Source organism: Grammomys surdaster, unplaced genomic scaffold, assembly GCF_004785775.1.
Source record: "Grammomys surdaster isolate TR1022 unplaced genomic scaffold, NIH_TR_1.0 125979, whole genome shotgun sequence".
Lineage (NCBI taxonomy): Eukaryota > Metazoa > Chordata > Mammalia > Rodentia > Muridae > Grammomys > Grammomys surdaster.
The window spans coordinates 1,904,982-1,918,100 of NW_021620795.1; the positions used below are offsets into that span (position 1 = coordinate 1,904,982).

Sequence of the window (13,119 nt, forward strand, 5' to 3'; positions counted from 1 at the left end):
CCCCATCTCTTTGATGAGTTTTGGTTTTGAAGTCTATTTTGTTAGATAATAAAGTGACTGTACCAGCTTGCTTCTTGGGTCTATTAGCTTGGAATATCTTTTTCCAACCCTTTACCCTGAGGTAATGTCTATCCTTGATGTTGAAGTGTATTTCTTGGATGCAGCATCAGGATGGATCCTGTTTTTTTCATCCATCCTGTTAGTCTGTAGTTAATCTCCTTGGGTTGTAGTTTTCCTTTTAGCACTTTCTGTATGGTTGCATTTGTAGGGAGACTACAAATGCTAGTCCAGACTACTATATCCAGGAAAACTAGCTGAACAAGCCAAGGAGAACAAGCCAGCAGGCAGTGTTTTTCCACGAGCTCTGCTTCAGTTCCTGCCTCTAGGTTCATGTGTTGGCTTTCCTCAATGATGGTCTATAACCTGTAAGCCAAATAAACTCTTTCTTCTCCAAGTTATCTTCACTTTAGAACACTCATACCTTGTATTTTGATTACATTCATCCCAGATCCTTCCAGATCTATTCTCTCCTTCCATACCCATCCAACTTTGTGCCCTCATAGTGTACAATTTGTGCTGCCCATGTGCTCTTGGGTGTGTGCCCATCCACTATGGCAGGATTGCTCAACCAGAGGCTACGCCTTTAAAAAAAAAAACTGACTCTCCCTCTCTCAGCACTTATCTATAAACAATCGCTCCTAATCTAGAAACAGGGCTTCATGGTCACTGTCCTCAGCCACTGGTGGGATTTTGTCTGGCTTGGGCTTGCACAGGTCTTGTACATGTTATCACAGCCACTATGGGTTCATACATGCAACTACCTTCCTGTTATGTCCAGAAGACCATGTTTCCTTAGGGTCATGCACTGCCTCTAGTTCTTGCCATCTTTTCACCTACTCCTCTGTTATGACCTTCGAGCCTTGGGAAGATAGGGTGTGATAGTGATATCCCATTTAGGGGTGATTACTGTAGTCTTTACTCTCTGCACCTTGTCCAGCTATAGTTTCTGTGTTAATTATCATCTACTACAAAAAAAAAAGCTTCTCTGATGAGATTTGAGAGATCCATTAATCTATAGATGTAACAGTGAGTTCTTAGGACTCAGTTTAACACCCTGCCCATTTTGCAGAGTAACAGTAGTATGGTCTCCTCCTAGGGCCTAGGGCCTCTCTGGCCACAGCTTTTTGGTCTTGATCATGGTACCAAGCATGGTTTCTACCTTGTACAGTAGGCATTATGTTCAATCAGAAAGTGGTTGACTACTCCCATAACATTTGAATGTTACTATTGCACAAGAGGGCTTATCTTACCAGGACAGTTGTAGCTCACAGGATTCACAGCTGGATAAGACTAAATTACTTTTGTCTTCTGGTAGTACCTTCCTGCATTAGAAAAATTAAGCATTAGGTATGACTTATCCAGGCTAGTATCTGCTTGATTTCTCCATGTTCTGTAACTAAAGTGTGTGATATCTTCAACAATAAGGTTCTGGAGGGTAAGTAAGAGCAATGGTAATGATGTGTTGTGATGGTTTGAAAATGCTTGACCCATGGAGTGGCACTATTAGGAAGTGTGGCCTTATTGGAGGAAGTGTGTCACTGTGGGTGATTCTGCACAGAGCTTTGCCAACTTAAGACAGAAGTGCATTGCTTTTGATAATACATTCCACAACGGGTAAGGAAGACATTCTAGTCAGAACAACCTAAGACAGGCTCAGTCTTGTTTATGAAATAAAAAAGGGAGAGAGGTGGAGAGCTTTTGGGCCTGCTTTGGCAAGAATCTGACATGGACCAGGGACAAGGAAATGGGCTGCTTGACATTTGCCAAGGACAAGGAAGTGGGAGCTTCAGGCAGGATTCTGACATTAGGCTAGAACAAAGAAGTAATTTCAGGCAGGAGTCTAAATCTTAGGCTAGAACAAGGAAGACATGAAAATGACCTTGTGCTAGGACAGGGAAATAGGCTCAGATATTTCGGTCATCCTGATAAGCCCTTAGAAATAGTGATCATGAGAATGTTCATGGAACTTTGTTTATTGCCTTGCTTGTTCTTTGACTATTTGTGTTTACTGTCTTGCTTGTTCCTTGACTATTTGCATCTATTATATTGCTAGTTCCTCAGCCTACAACTGACCTTAATATTTGTATATAATTAAAATGGTATAAAAGCAAAAAGGAGGAAGGGGAATGGAATAGAGGTTTTTCTAGGGAGGGGAAATGGGGAAAGAGGATGACTTCTGAAATGTAAATAAATAAAATATCCAAATAAATAAATAAATAAATAAATAAATAAATAAATAAATCAGAAAATGCTTGGCCTAGGGAGTGGAACTATTAGGAGGTATGGTCTCATTGGAGGAAGTGTGTCATTGTGGACGTAGGCTTTAAGACCTTCATTCTAGCTCCATGGAAGCCAGTTTTCTTCTGTCTGCCTTTGGATGAAGATGTAGAACTCTCAGCTCCTCTTGTCCCATGCCTGCCTGGATGCTGTCATGCTCCTTCTTTGATGATAATGGACTGAACCTCTGAACCTGTAAGCCAGCCCCAGTTAAAATCTTATCCTTATAAGAGTTGCCTTGGTCATGGTGTCTGTTCACAGCAGTAAAACCCTAACTAAGACACCTGTAATATTTGGGGGGGGGTCTATGGTTCTTTATTCCAACAGAGGTAACCTATTCCTGGCTTTTTATATGTTGACCTGTGGTGTTTAGCAGGGGCATTGTTACCCTGATATAGAGTAACTACATATAAACTCTTTAAATATATGTATGTGTATATATTTTAGAAAGCCCCCATAGTACTGAGTTTTTAGGTAACATTTTCAAAATGTCTGTTGTACTGATTATACTTTCCTGATATCCCTCCTCTACTCTGTTCTTAACATGATTTATTCTTCCAGTATGTTAGCATCTTTCCAGTTATTTAGATCTCTATTTCTTTTAAAATTATATTTGTAATTTTTACTATGTAGTTCCCCCACATTTCTTAAATTTGTTATTAAGTACCTTATTTTTTTGTGATACTAAGGTTCATGGAATTTTTCTTATTAATTCTTACTTTGGTAATTTCTTGATTATTTTACATTCCTAACATTGCAGATGAAATTTGGAATATTTTTGTTCCTTCTTCCTTTCCTCTGAATCTAGCTGATGTTTTTATGGTACTCAAGTAATTTGAAGAAATTCAAATTTCCTATTATCAAAGTTTGATTTATAGAATCCATCTGTATAGAAGTCAAATGATGTTATTGTTTGTTTTCATCCTTAGGAATATATCCCTACAGTCTCCATCCTGTGCAATCCAGGAATGAGAGCTCGTCACTGGAAACAGATGTCAGAAATTGTGGGCTATGACTTGACTCCAGATTCTGGAACTACACTGAGAAAAGTCTTAAAATTAAACCTTGCACCATACTTAGAAAGTTTTGAAGTTATAAGTGCTGGTGCAAGTAAGGTAAACATGTGGAGAAAATAAAGCACTTGCTGGGTTTGTTCTCGGATGGTCACAGTTTTGTCTTGGTGTGATGTATATAGTACAGGACAGCAATGGGAAGAGACAGGGAGTGGGTGATGATTGAAGACCATCCTTTCATGATATAAACATGTGCTCACCTCTCTGAAATGTGGACTAGAAACTGCTCCTTTGACATTTGCCTAATTCTGCCACATGCTGATACAGTTGATGGTTGATATTAATATTGGTGCATGGTTATTCCATTAAGAATCCTAGGTGGATAGATAGATATGTGGCATTCTCTCTCTCTCTCTCTCTCTCTCTCTCTCTCTCTCTCTCTCTCTCTGTGTGTGTGTGTGTGTGTGTGTGTGTGTGTGTGTGTGTGTATTCCCAGTATGGCCTTAGAAAGGGTTCTTAAAATATGCTGAAAACTTCAAGCTACAGGCTATCTGCAATAGGCCACTTCAGAGATAATCCAGTGAGTATTTTATTCTGTTGTCCATTTTAGCAGTTTTTATAGTAACTAAACTTTAAAAAAAAACCTTCATTTTCCTTAGGAATTTTTTTCTATTTTTAATTGAAAATAGAAAATTTTCATACAATATATGCTTATTATGGATTCTCCTCCCACACTCTCCTTCCCCCTCCCCCCTCTGGTCCCAAGTCACATCTTTTTTTTTTTTCTTTCTTTCATTAGAAATCAAACAGGCATCTAAAAAATAATAATAAAACAAACCAGAATAGGACAAAACAAACAGAAGAGCCAAAGAAAAAGCACAAGAAACACACAACAACTGGATTGTTCGCACACACAGGAATCCCATAGAAATGTAAAACTAGAAGCCATAACATACAATATGCAAAATACTCTAAGGTTTGCTGGACATCTGCTTCTGGGCATGGGGCCTGCCCTTAAGAGTGGTTCATATACTCAGTGAGAGTTCATTGGAGAAAGCTAGCTTCTCCTTTGTGAATTACCCTTGTGATAGCTTCTGGATTCCCCACCCAGCACTGGAACTGCAATTGGTGAAGTCCTGTGCATGGCTTCTGTACACTGATATAGTCTCTATGAGTTCATATGTGCATCAGTCTTGCTTTGTTTGGAAGGCCTTGTTTCCTGGTGTCCTCCTACCCCTCTGGCTCTTACTGTCTTTCCATTTCCTCTTCCACAGCATTCCCTGAGTCTGGAGAGGAGGGATTTGATGGATACAACTCATTTAGGACTGAGTGTTCCATGGTCTCTCACTCTCTGCACATAGTCCAGTTGTGGGTCTCGGAGTTTGTTCTGAGTTTGCAGGATGGAGCTTCCGTGATGGTGGCTGACTACGAGTATAGCAGAATGTCATTTTATCGCTACATCCCTTCAGTAGAACGGTAGTGTTTGGTTTTATCCTAGGCCTATGGCCTTTCAAAAGAACTTTTAAATTATTGAAAAAAGACCCCTCTTTGATAGATAAATGATAGATAGATAGATAGATAGATAGATAGATAGATAGATAGATAACAGATATCAAGCAGACAGACACAGACAGTTATGGAGATTATGGTATATACACAGTGCTTACTGAGTTACCCAGAGGAATTGAATAACATAAATAAGTTCCTTTTCCCATCATCCTATCCCCCAACCCCCACCCCACTCCCATTTTGATCATCCAGTTCTTTTTGCATTTCTCTCTTTCAGGAATTTTCCTTAGAGAGGGCCATGAATGCTATGATAGCAACTTGGGATGATATTTCTTTTCATATAAGTCTGTATCGTGATACTGGAGTCTGTATCCTTTCTTCAGTGGATGAGATTCAGGCAATTCTTGATGATCAGATTATAAAAACTCAGACAATGAGAGGTTCACCTTTTATCAAACCATTTGAAAATGAGATCAAGGTATGTCAAATATGATAGCTCCTGGTCATTTATAAAAATGTTTATATCTTAGTTCATATATGTTCTCACGTAAATATTTTTGGATGGCTCTTTTTTTTTAAAAGAAAATTATTTATTTATATTATGTATGTGAGTACAATGTCACTCTCTTCAGACACACCAGAAAAGGGAATTGGATCTTATTACAGATGGTTGTGAGCCACCATGTGGTTGCTGGGAATTGAACTCACAACCTCTGGAAGGGCAGTCAGTACTCTTAACCACTGGGCCATCTCTGAGCCATCCCTTGGATGGCTCTTAAAGTGTCTACTCAAGTGATGTAACTGATCCTTGGTATTTTATGTGGTGAGATACAGAAATACATATTTGGAAATTAACATGCAATAGGAGGCTGAAGAGACATTGTGATGGTTAATAACCTTCTGTAACTGCAGTTTCAAAGGATCGGATGCCCTCTCCTGGCTCTGGATGGTACTGCATGCACATGGTAAACAATATAAAGGCTAAACACCCACACATATGAACATTTAAAATAAACAAAAAAATTAACATGCAATAGGTTTAAGAGATTAATGTTTTTGAGAAGAAAATCACATTTTATAAGATTTTTTATTCAATGATTATAAGTGTAACTTTTATTCTTCTGAGGCTTACTGCTAGTCCTGGAAGCTTCTATCCTCCATACAATCTAATCTAGGCCTAGAAAGTTTTCAGCCTCTGAGACTTGCTGCTGAATAAGCTCACCCTTTCTAGCTCTTTCTGATCTCCGGTTAGACTGGTTCAACTTAGCTGTTCTGGCTCAAACTCCTCTCAAACCAACTGATTCACTCTGGCTTTACTCTAAGCCTCTAACTGAATTGCTCTGCTTGGCCTCAGGCTAATTCTAGTAATCTGTTCTAATCTTCTGGCTCCTTCTCATCCTGTTGCGCCTTCTGTGTTTACCTGTGTCTAGCTTGTTCTCTCTTCAACCAGTCTCTGTAAAACTTTCCTGGTAAAACTGTTCCCTCACTTTCTCTGTGTTGCTCTCTCTTAAGTAGCTTCCCTTCCTTCTCTGTTCTTGTGAGAGTCAGGCACACCTTATTCTGTCAAATCTTTCTCTCATTTGTCACTTTGCCACACAATTAGACAACACTTTCAAACATGGGTGCTTCCTTCTACAAACTAACTTTATCTTTATTGTTTGGGATTAAAGGTGTTTACTAAGGGTGTTTCCTGTATTCCAGACAGAGGGAGTAAAGGTGTGTGCTAAAGTTGAGACAATACAACTAGAAACAGGTTTTTCCAGTAAACAACGCAATCTCAGGGTTCACAGTGTGATCAAATATCCTGAACAAATGATAGTGCCAGGAGGGGAACAGCTTCTCATTCTTTCTCTTCCCTTCCCTTCCTTCCTGTTCTTTCTCTTCCCTTCCTTTCTTTCCCATTCTCTCTTCTTTTCCCTTCCTTCTCCTCTTCCTCCTCTTTTTCTTGAGACATGCACTCACTCTGCATTTTGGGCTATCCTTGTACTCACTCGTCTCAAACTGGCTATGATTGTTCTGCCTCAGATGTTGAGTATTGACTCGCAGCATGAGCCTCCATGCCTCACTCTGTTCCCACGTCTTCCCTCCCTCTCTCCCTCCTTCTCTCCTCATTCCTCACTTGCCTTCCTTTCTGTAATTAGGACCTTACACACATTAAATGCACACTGTAGACTGGAAAGCAGACTTTATAGCAACTGAAATTTAAAAACTTCATTCTTAAGAATTTTTAAATATGCTAATTTCTAATTTTAGAAAGCACAGATTGCGTATTACACTTTAGCCTCATAGTAGAATTCTCTGGGTCAGTTTTCTATTTGTGAGCAACAAGCATGAGGGTAATTAATGAATTGCTATTTTTATGAGGACTGGAGGAAGACAATGGAGGAAGACGACGAAGGAGAGGACGACTGGGAAGGAGGAGGTAGAAGGACAGATGCAGGGTCTGGAAAACCCTCAAGTTATAAGGGTCTCATAACTGGGGAACAGAGTAGTGTAGGGGTATCTGCCCAATCTAGGTTTATAGAATATATTCATAATTACTGACTTTTGTTTTCTTTGACTGGTCATATTTGGGTTGGAGATTTAAAGATCTCCCACACAATTTACAACTACTATCCACTTCAGAAAAAAATAAATGATATCTCTTTATTGTTGATATGGGTAACTATGGAAAAAATACAAATTATGGTAATAGCTTCATAGTATAATGAAGTCCAGTGTTTTTGCCCCTTAGTGAGTACGAAGTCAAAAAGTTCAACCAAGAGATAAAAAATTAAGAAAGAGTTAGTTATAAACTGTATAAAGCAAGGGAAGAGCTGAGGATAACTCCTAAAACATTGAGCAAAGAAAGTAATGGAATTTGGTACAGTGTGTGTGTCTGTGTTTTTGTGTGTGTGTGTATGTGTGTGATGACATTTACACTGAAGAGATAAATGTCTCTAATGTAGTCATCTACTGTAATGGTAGCCAGGTAGGCACATTCTTGTACATGCACAATTAGAGATTACTACTTAGCTGCTCCTAGCAAAGCTTGTAATCCCAGCACTCAGGAATCTGAGGCAGGGGAATCAACATGTATTCCAATCTAACCTAAATTACCTAGAGAGTTAGAGGCCAGCCTGAACTACATGACAAAAAGATGAATAAACAAACAAACAAATATCATGCTTGTGACAGAGAGAAGTTCCTCTACATATCATTAAAAAAGTATTCTACACTACCTGGAAGAGGATCTGGGTAATCTTGGCTGATTTAACTTAGTTCCTTGATTTTATTTGAAACAAAGAACCAACTTGACAGGATGTTTGTACTCAGAAGCTCTGTCCTCCAACTCAAGAGTTTGAACTGGGGGCTATATAAATTGAGGAAAAGAGAAATCACTGACTTGTTGATTCCAGTTTTGATTGATGTTTCCTATATTGGTCACTGGTTTAGTGACTTCATATTTACTAACTGATTTAATCCCCACAGCAGACCTTCATGGTAGGCGATATTATTATTTATCTAAATAGATAAGAAAACTAAGGATGGGCAATTTCCCCAAATTCACTTAGCTTTTAAGTGATAGGATTGAGATTTAAACAAAAGCAGTTGGTTTTTTTAAACCAGATACAATTTTTAATTGTATTTTTAACTGACAAGTAGCAACCTTACATATTTATTTGGTACACCGTGATGTTTTGATACAATTTTATAATATGAAATACTTAATTCTAGCATTAACAGTGCTTCATGGACGATCTTGGCTGCCAGTATTTGGAGAAAACATTGCGGTTTTCAAGGAGGATGTAACACTGGATATGTTCCTATAAACCTGGCTAGCCTGGACTTTTTTGTTTAATACATATATATGTGTGTGTGTGTGTGTGTGTGTGTGTGTGTGTGTGTGTGTTAGAAACATACATATTATGTTAGAACACACATATAACACACACATATGTTAGAAAGTTCTTGTTTAAGAAGAGTAATTTAGAAGCTCTTTTATGGTTTTTAAAAAAAATAGAGATGAAACTCCAAACCCAAGACCTTAAGCTATTCACTTACTAACTCTAGGTAATCTCTGAGGATAAGGAGGCTTACTTTACTTTATTCTAAATTTTCTTCAAACTGTGCTGATTTAGAGCAAGATCATTCAACTTTACACTATAAATATTTGGAGCTGAATAGTTTTATATATACATATACACATACATACACATTCCTTTCTTTATATACTTATTTCTTACTGTGTGTGTGTTTGTGTATGTGTGTGCATACAGGGATGTCACAGTGCATGTGCTGAGGTCAGATGACAATTTGTAGACAACCATTCTCTCCTTCCATTGTGTGGGCCCCCATTTTTAGGCACCAAACTCTGAACATCAGTCTTAGCGGGAAGTGCTTTTACCCACTAAGCCATCTCTCTGGTCCTGGGCTGAATAATTCTTTGTTGAGGAGACTGACCTGAAAATTGAAGCACATTTTGCAGTATCTCTGGCCTCCATCCATGAGATATTAACAGCATCCTCCCTGAATTAGCTGTAATAATTAACATTGTGATAGCTCAGACATTGTGATGTTTCAGACGCTGAAATATTGCCTGGTATGTAGAACAGCATCATTCATAGTTGATAATCCCTGGTGTAGAGCAGGATATACATTGAGGATTTGGAGTGATTTCTGGAGAGATGAGGAAATGAAATAGCTTTACAATCACTACCAAAGCGACTTAGGGAAACCTTGTACTGCCTATGTCTTTTCTAAGCCTAGGTGAGGCTCCTATAAGTGACCTGTTTTGTGTTGATATTAAAACAATAGTGAATTCTAAATACTTTCCCCCTATAATTTATAGCTTTTCTTTCCTTTTGAAAGCTGAAATTTAGTATAGTATGCTTTTCTTTAAGGCCTGGGAAGACCGTCTGATTCGAATCCAGGAGACAATTGATGAATGGTTGAAAGTACAAGCTCAGTGGCTGTACTTAGAGCCCATCTTCTGTTCTGAGGACATCATGCAGCAGATGCCAGAGGAAGGACGGCAGTTCCAGACAGTAGACAGACACTGGAAGGACATCATGAAGTTTTGTGCTAAAGATCCAAAGGTGAAGAGTTTGTTTTCTTTCTTATAACAAGTGAACCTTATCTGGAATTTTTAAAGAAAGCATTTGACATTTTTCCTGATTATTAAAACACAACTCACTCATTGTATACAAATTGGAAAGTTCATAAAATGTAAGGTCATAAAAATATGTTTGAAAGTATCAAAATAATTTTATTTTTCACTTCATAAAAGTACTATTGCAACACACACATACACACAGTGTAACTACTTTAGATGAACAGTTAACTGAATTGACTCTCACTATATTCAACCACCTCAGAAAGTAAACAGATATGTAAAACAATGAGATATAGCAGAGGATGGAGAAAGTGTGATCAACACAAGAGGTCCTGTGTTTGCTTGGAAGAGTTAATCAGGGGAAACAGTTGAGACCTCAATTGGTCTCAGTTCCTGTGTGTCTTTCCTATTAAGAGCACCTTGTACAGGATTCTAATGCTGAAAGCCAGTGTTTTTCACACATTTAGCATAAACCATAGCTGTGCATCTACTTTTAAAATGTATTTGACTTAATGAATAACTTTTTCCAATGCTGAGAGAAAAAGTAAATAAATACTAGAATTATTGAGCATTAATTAGAGAAATGTATGAGTTTCGAGAAAGTTAATCTTCCCTTTTTTACTTTTGGAGATTGTACATGATTTTGTATAGATTAGAGGTCAGCAATCTTCCGCGAAGAGCCAGTTATTATGTTTCTCTAGGCTTTGTGAGCCAGTTAATATGGTTCTCTAGGCTTTGTGAGCCAGTTAATATGTTTCTCTAGGCTTTGTGAGGCATGCAGTCTATTTTTAATCCTTTCTTCTCCCATCAGCTAGTGAAAATCAGCCAGAACTGACACATGACAAATGGGAATGTTTCCACCATAATAAAACTTTGCTTATAGACACTGACAACATTTTTACTTAGGTTATGAAATGGCATTATTACCTTCATTTTTATAATTTAATTTAATTTTTTGAGACACGGCCTCTAGCCCAAGTTGCTTTAAATTCTCTATGTAGCTGAGAATGACTTTGAACTTCTGATCCTCCTGCACCTACCTGTGAAAGCGTGGGGTTACAGCCATGGGCCAGCACACTCAGTGTATATATGGTGCTGGCAACAGAACCCTACACCTCATACATGCTAAGCAAGCATGCTGCCAACTGAGATATTTCCCTAGTCCTCCTTTGATTTTTTTTAACCTTCTGAAAGTATAAAAAACATTCTTAGTTCGAGGACTATACAAAAGCTAGTAGGGTTAGATTTGGCCAGTGAGATGTAGATTGCCAAAACCTGCTGTAGATTAAAATTCACAGTTACAAACCTAAAATAATAAATAAATAATAATAAAAATGTACATGATAACAATAACATCATTTGGAACTCATTTTATTATGTTATAATATTTATGATGTAGTGAATTGTGTAATTTTTATATTATAAAAGAAATTTCAAAGCTGGATGTGGTTTGTACAGTCCTAGCATTTGGGGGCTAGAGCAAAAAGTCCATGGCCAGCCTGAGCTACATAGTGAGCTCTGTTTCAAAAGTAAGGGGAGGGAATATTTCACTACTGATTTCATAACATTTCAAAACAGTTAATGGTTTACATCTATACCTTAGTGCTGATGTCAAGCACATAAGTATGTCTTATATGAGTCTGTGTCTTTTAGGTGCTTGCTGCTACTTCTTTAACAGGCTTATTGGAAAAACTACAGAATTGCAATGACCTTCTGGAGAAAATCATGAAAGGACTGAATGCATACCTTGAGAAGAAGCGACTTTTCTTCCCTCGGTATGGTAGACGATCCACTGTGCTATCATTGAACATGTCTTCTGCTGTGTGATGAGTTGCCACTAAGGGGTTTTTTTTTTTTCTATTCCCATATTTCTTTTCTAGCTTTTTCTTTTTATCTAATGATGAAATGCTAGAGATTTTGTCAGAGACCAAAGATCCACTCAGAGTTCAGCCACACTTAAAAAAATGCTTTGAGGGCATCGCTAAATTGGAGTTCCTGACTAATCTGGATATTAAAGCCATGTATAGCTCAGAGGGAGAGCGAGTGGAGCTGATTGCACTGATCTCCACATCTGCAGCAAGGGGCGCTGTAGAGAAATGGCTCATCCAAGTAGAAGACCTAATGCTCAGAAGTATCCATGATGTGATTGCTGCCTCCAGACTGGTATGTCTCCTAGGACTAAAGGGATACTCTATCCTACAAATGCTGTTGTTTGTCTGTTTGTTCGTTCATTTGGTGAATGTTATTTTTTCTCTGTATTTTTAACATTACTAGTAAGAATTGGTAAGAATAATAGACTTAATAACACACACAGCAATACTGGTATGTTATCAAAGGAAAATGTACTATCAGAGAGAATAATAAAGTATATCTGTTTAGAATAGGTGAAGATGCAAGGATAGGCTCACAAAGGAAGTTAGACTGAGTCTGAGATATGAAAGAGAAAGAGAAAATAACTAGATAAAGAGGAGGGACCCATGGCTCTAGCTGCATATGTAGCGGAGGATGGCCTTATCTGGTATCAATGCGGGAAGGGCTTTGGTCCTGTGGAGGCTTGATGCTCCAGCATAGGGGAATGCTAGAGCAGTGAGGTGGGAGTGGGTGGGTGGGGGAGCACCCTCTTAGAGGCAAAGGGGAGGGAGGATGGGATAGGGGGGTTTAATAGAGGGGAAACCAGGAAGGGAGATATGATTTGAAATGTTTTGAATAAAATGATTAATAAATAAAAAATAAAAATACAAAGAAAAAAAAGAGCAGGCATATTGGTACCCTGTGTAAAGACTGAGGCACAAAAAGGTTGCAGGACTGTGAGAAGACCTCTGCACCTGCAGTAGAGTGAATATAACAGAGAATGAAGAACACAGAAGGTGGAAAGGAAGATGTGCAGGGAGTTGTTTTATTTACACAGGAAGGTTAAGAGTATTTTAATCAGGGTAAAGTCATAATCTGGTTTATATTTTTATACCATTAGGACTACGATATAAAGAATGAATTAGTAGACTATCAAAACAGGAAGACAAATTAAGAGAGCCTTGAATTAGCCTAGAAGATAGATGTACAGGCTGACACTGGACAAGTGGTGGAGAAATGGAGGAAATTAGACACTATTAGAGAAATATATTTGTATCCAATTTTGACAGGCCTTAAACTGATTGTACAGTAAAA

The 13,119-nt window shown here is 38.1% G+C and overlaps 1 protein-coding gene across 1 annotated transcript in view; it reads left to right on the forward strand.

The window, feature by feature from the left end:
* Nucleotides 1-13,119, forward strand: part of Dnah12 (dynein axonemal heavy chain 12) — a 157,228-nt gene that overhangs the window by 29,866 nt on the left and 114,243 nt on the right. Inside the window, exons 17-21 of the mRNA XM_028754113.1 lie at nucleotides 3,267-3,452; nucleotides 5,137-5,337; nucleotides 9,743-9,937; nucleotides 11,608-11,729; nucleotides 11,835-12,117. Of these exons, the coding sequence (XP_028609946.1) occupies nucleotides 3,267-3,452; nucleotides 5,137-5,337; nucleotides 9,743-9,937; nucleotides 11,608-11,729; nucleotides 11,835-12,117 (987 nt within the window). The remainder of the gene's footprint in view (nucleotides 1-3,266; nucleotides 3,453-5,136; nucleotides 5,338-9,742; nucleotides 9,938-11,607; nucleotides 11,730-11,834; nucleotides 12,118-13,119) is intronic.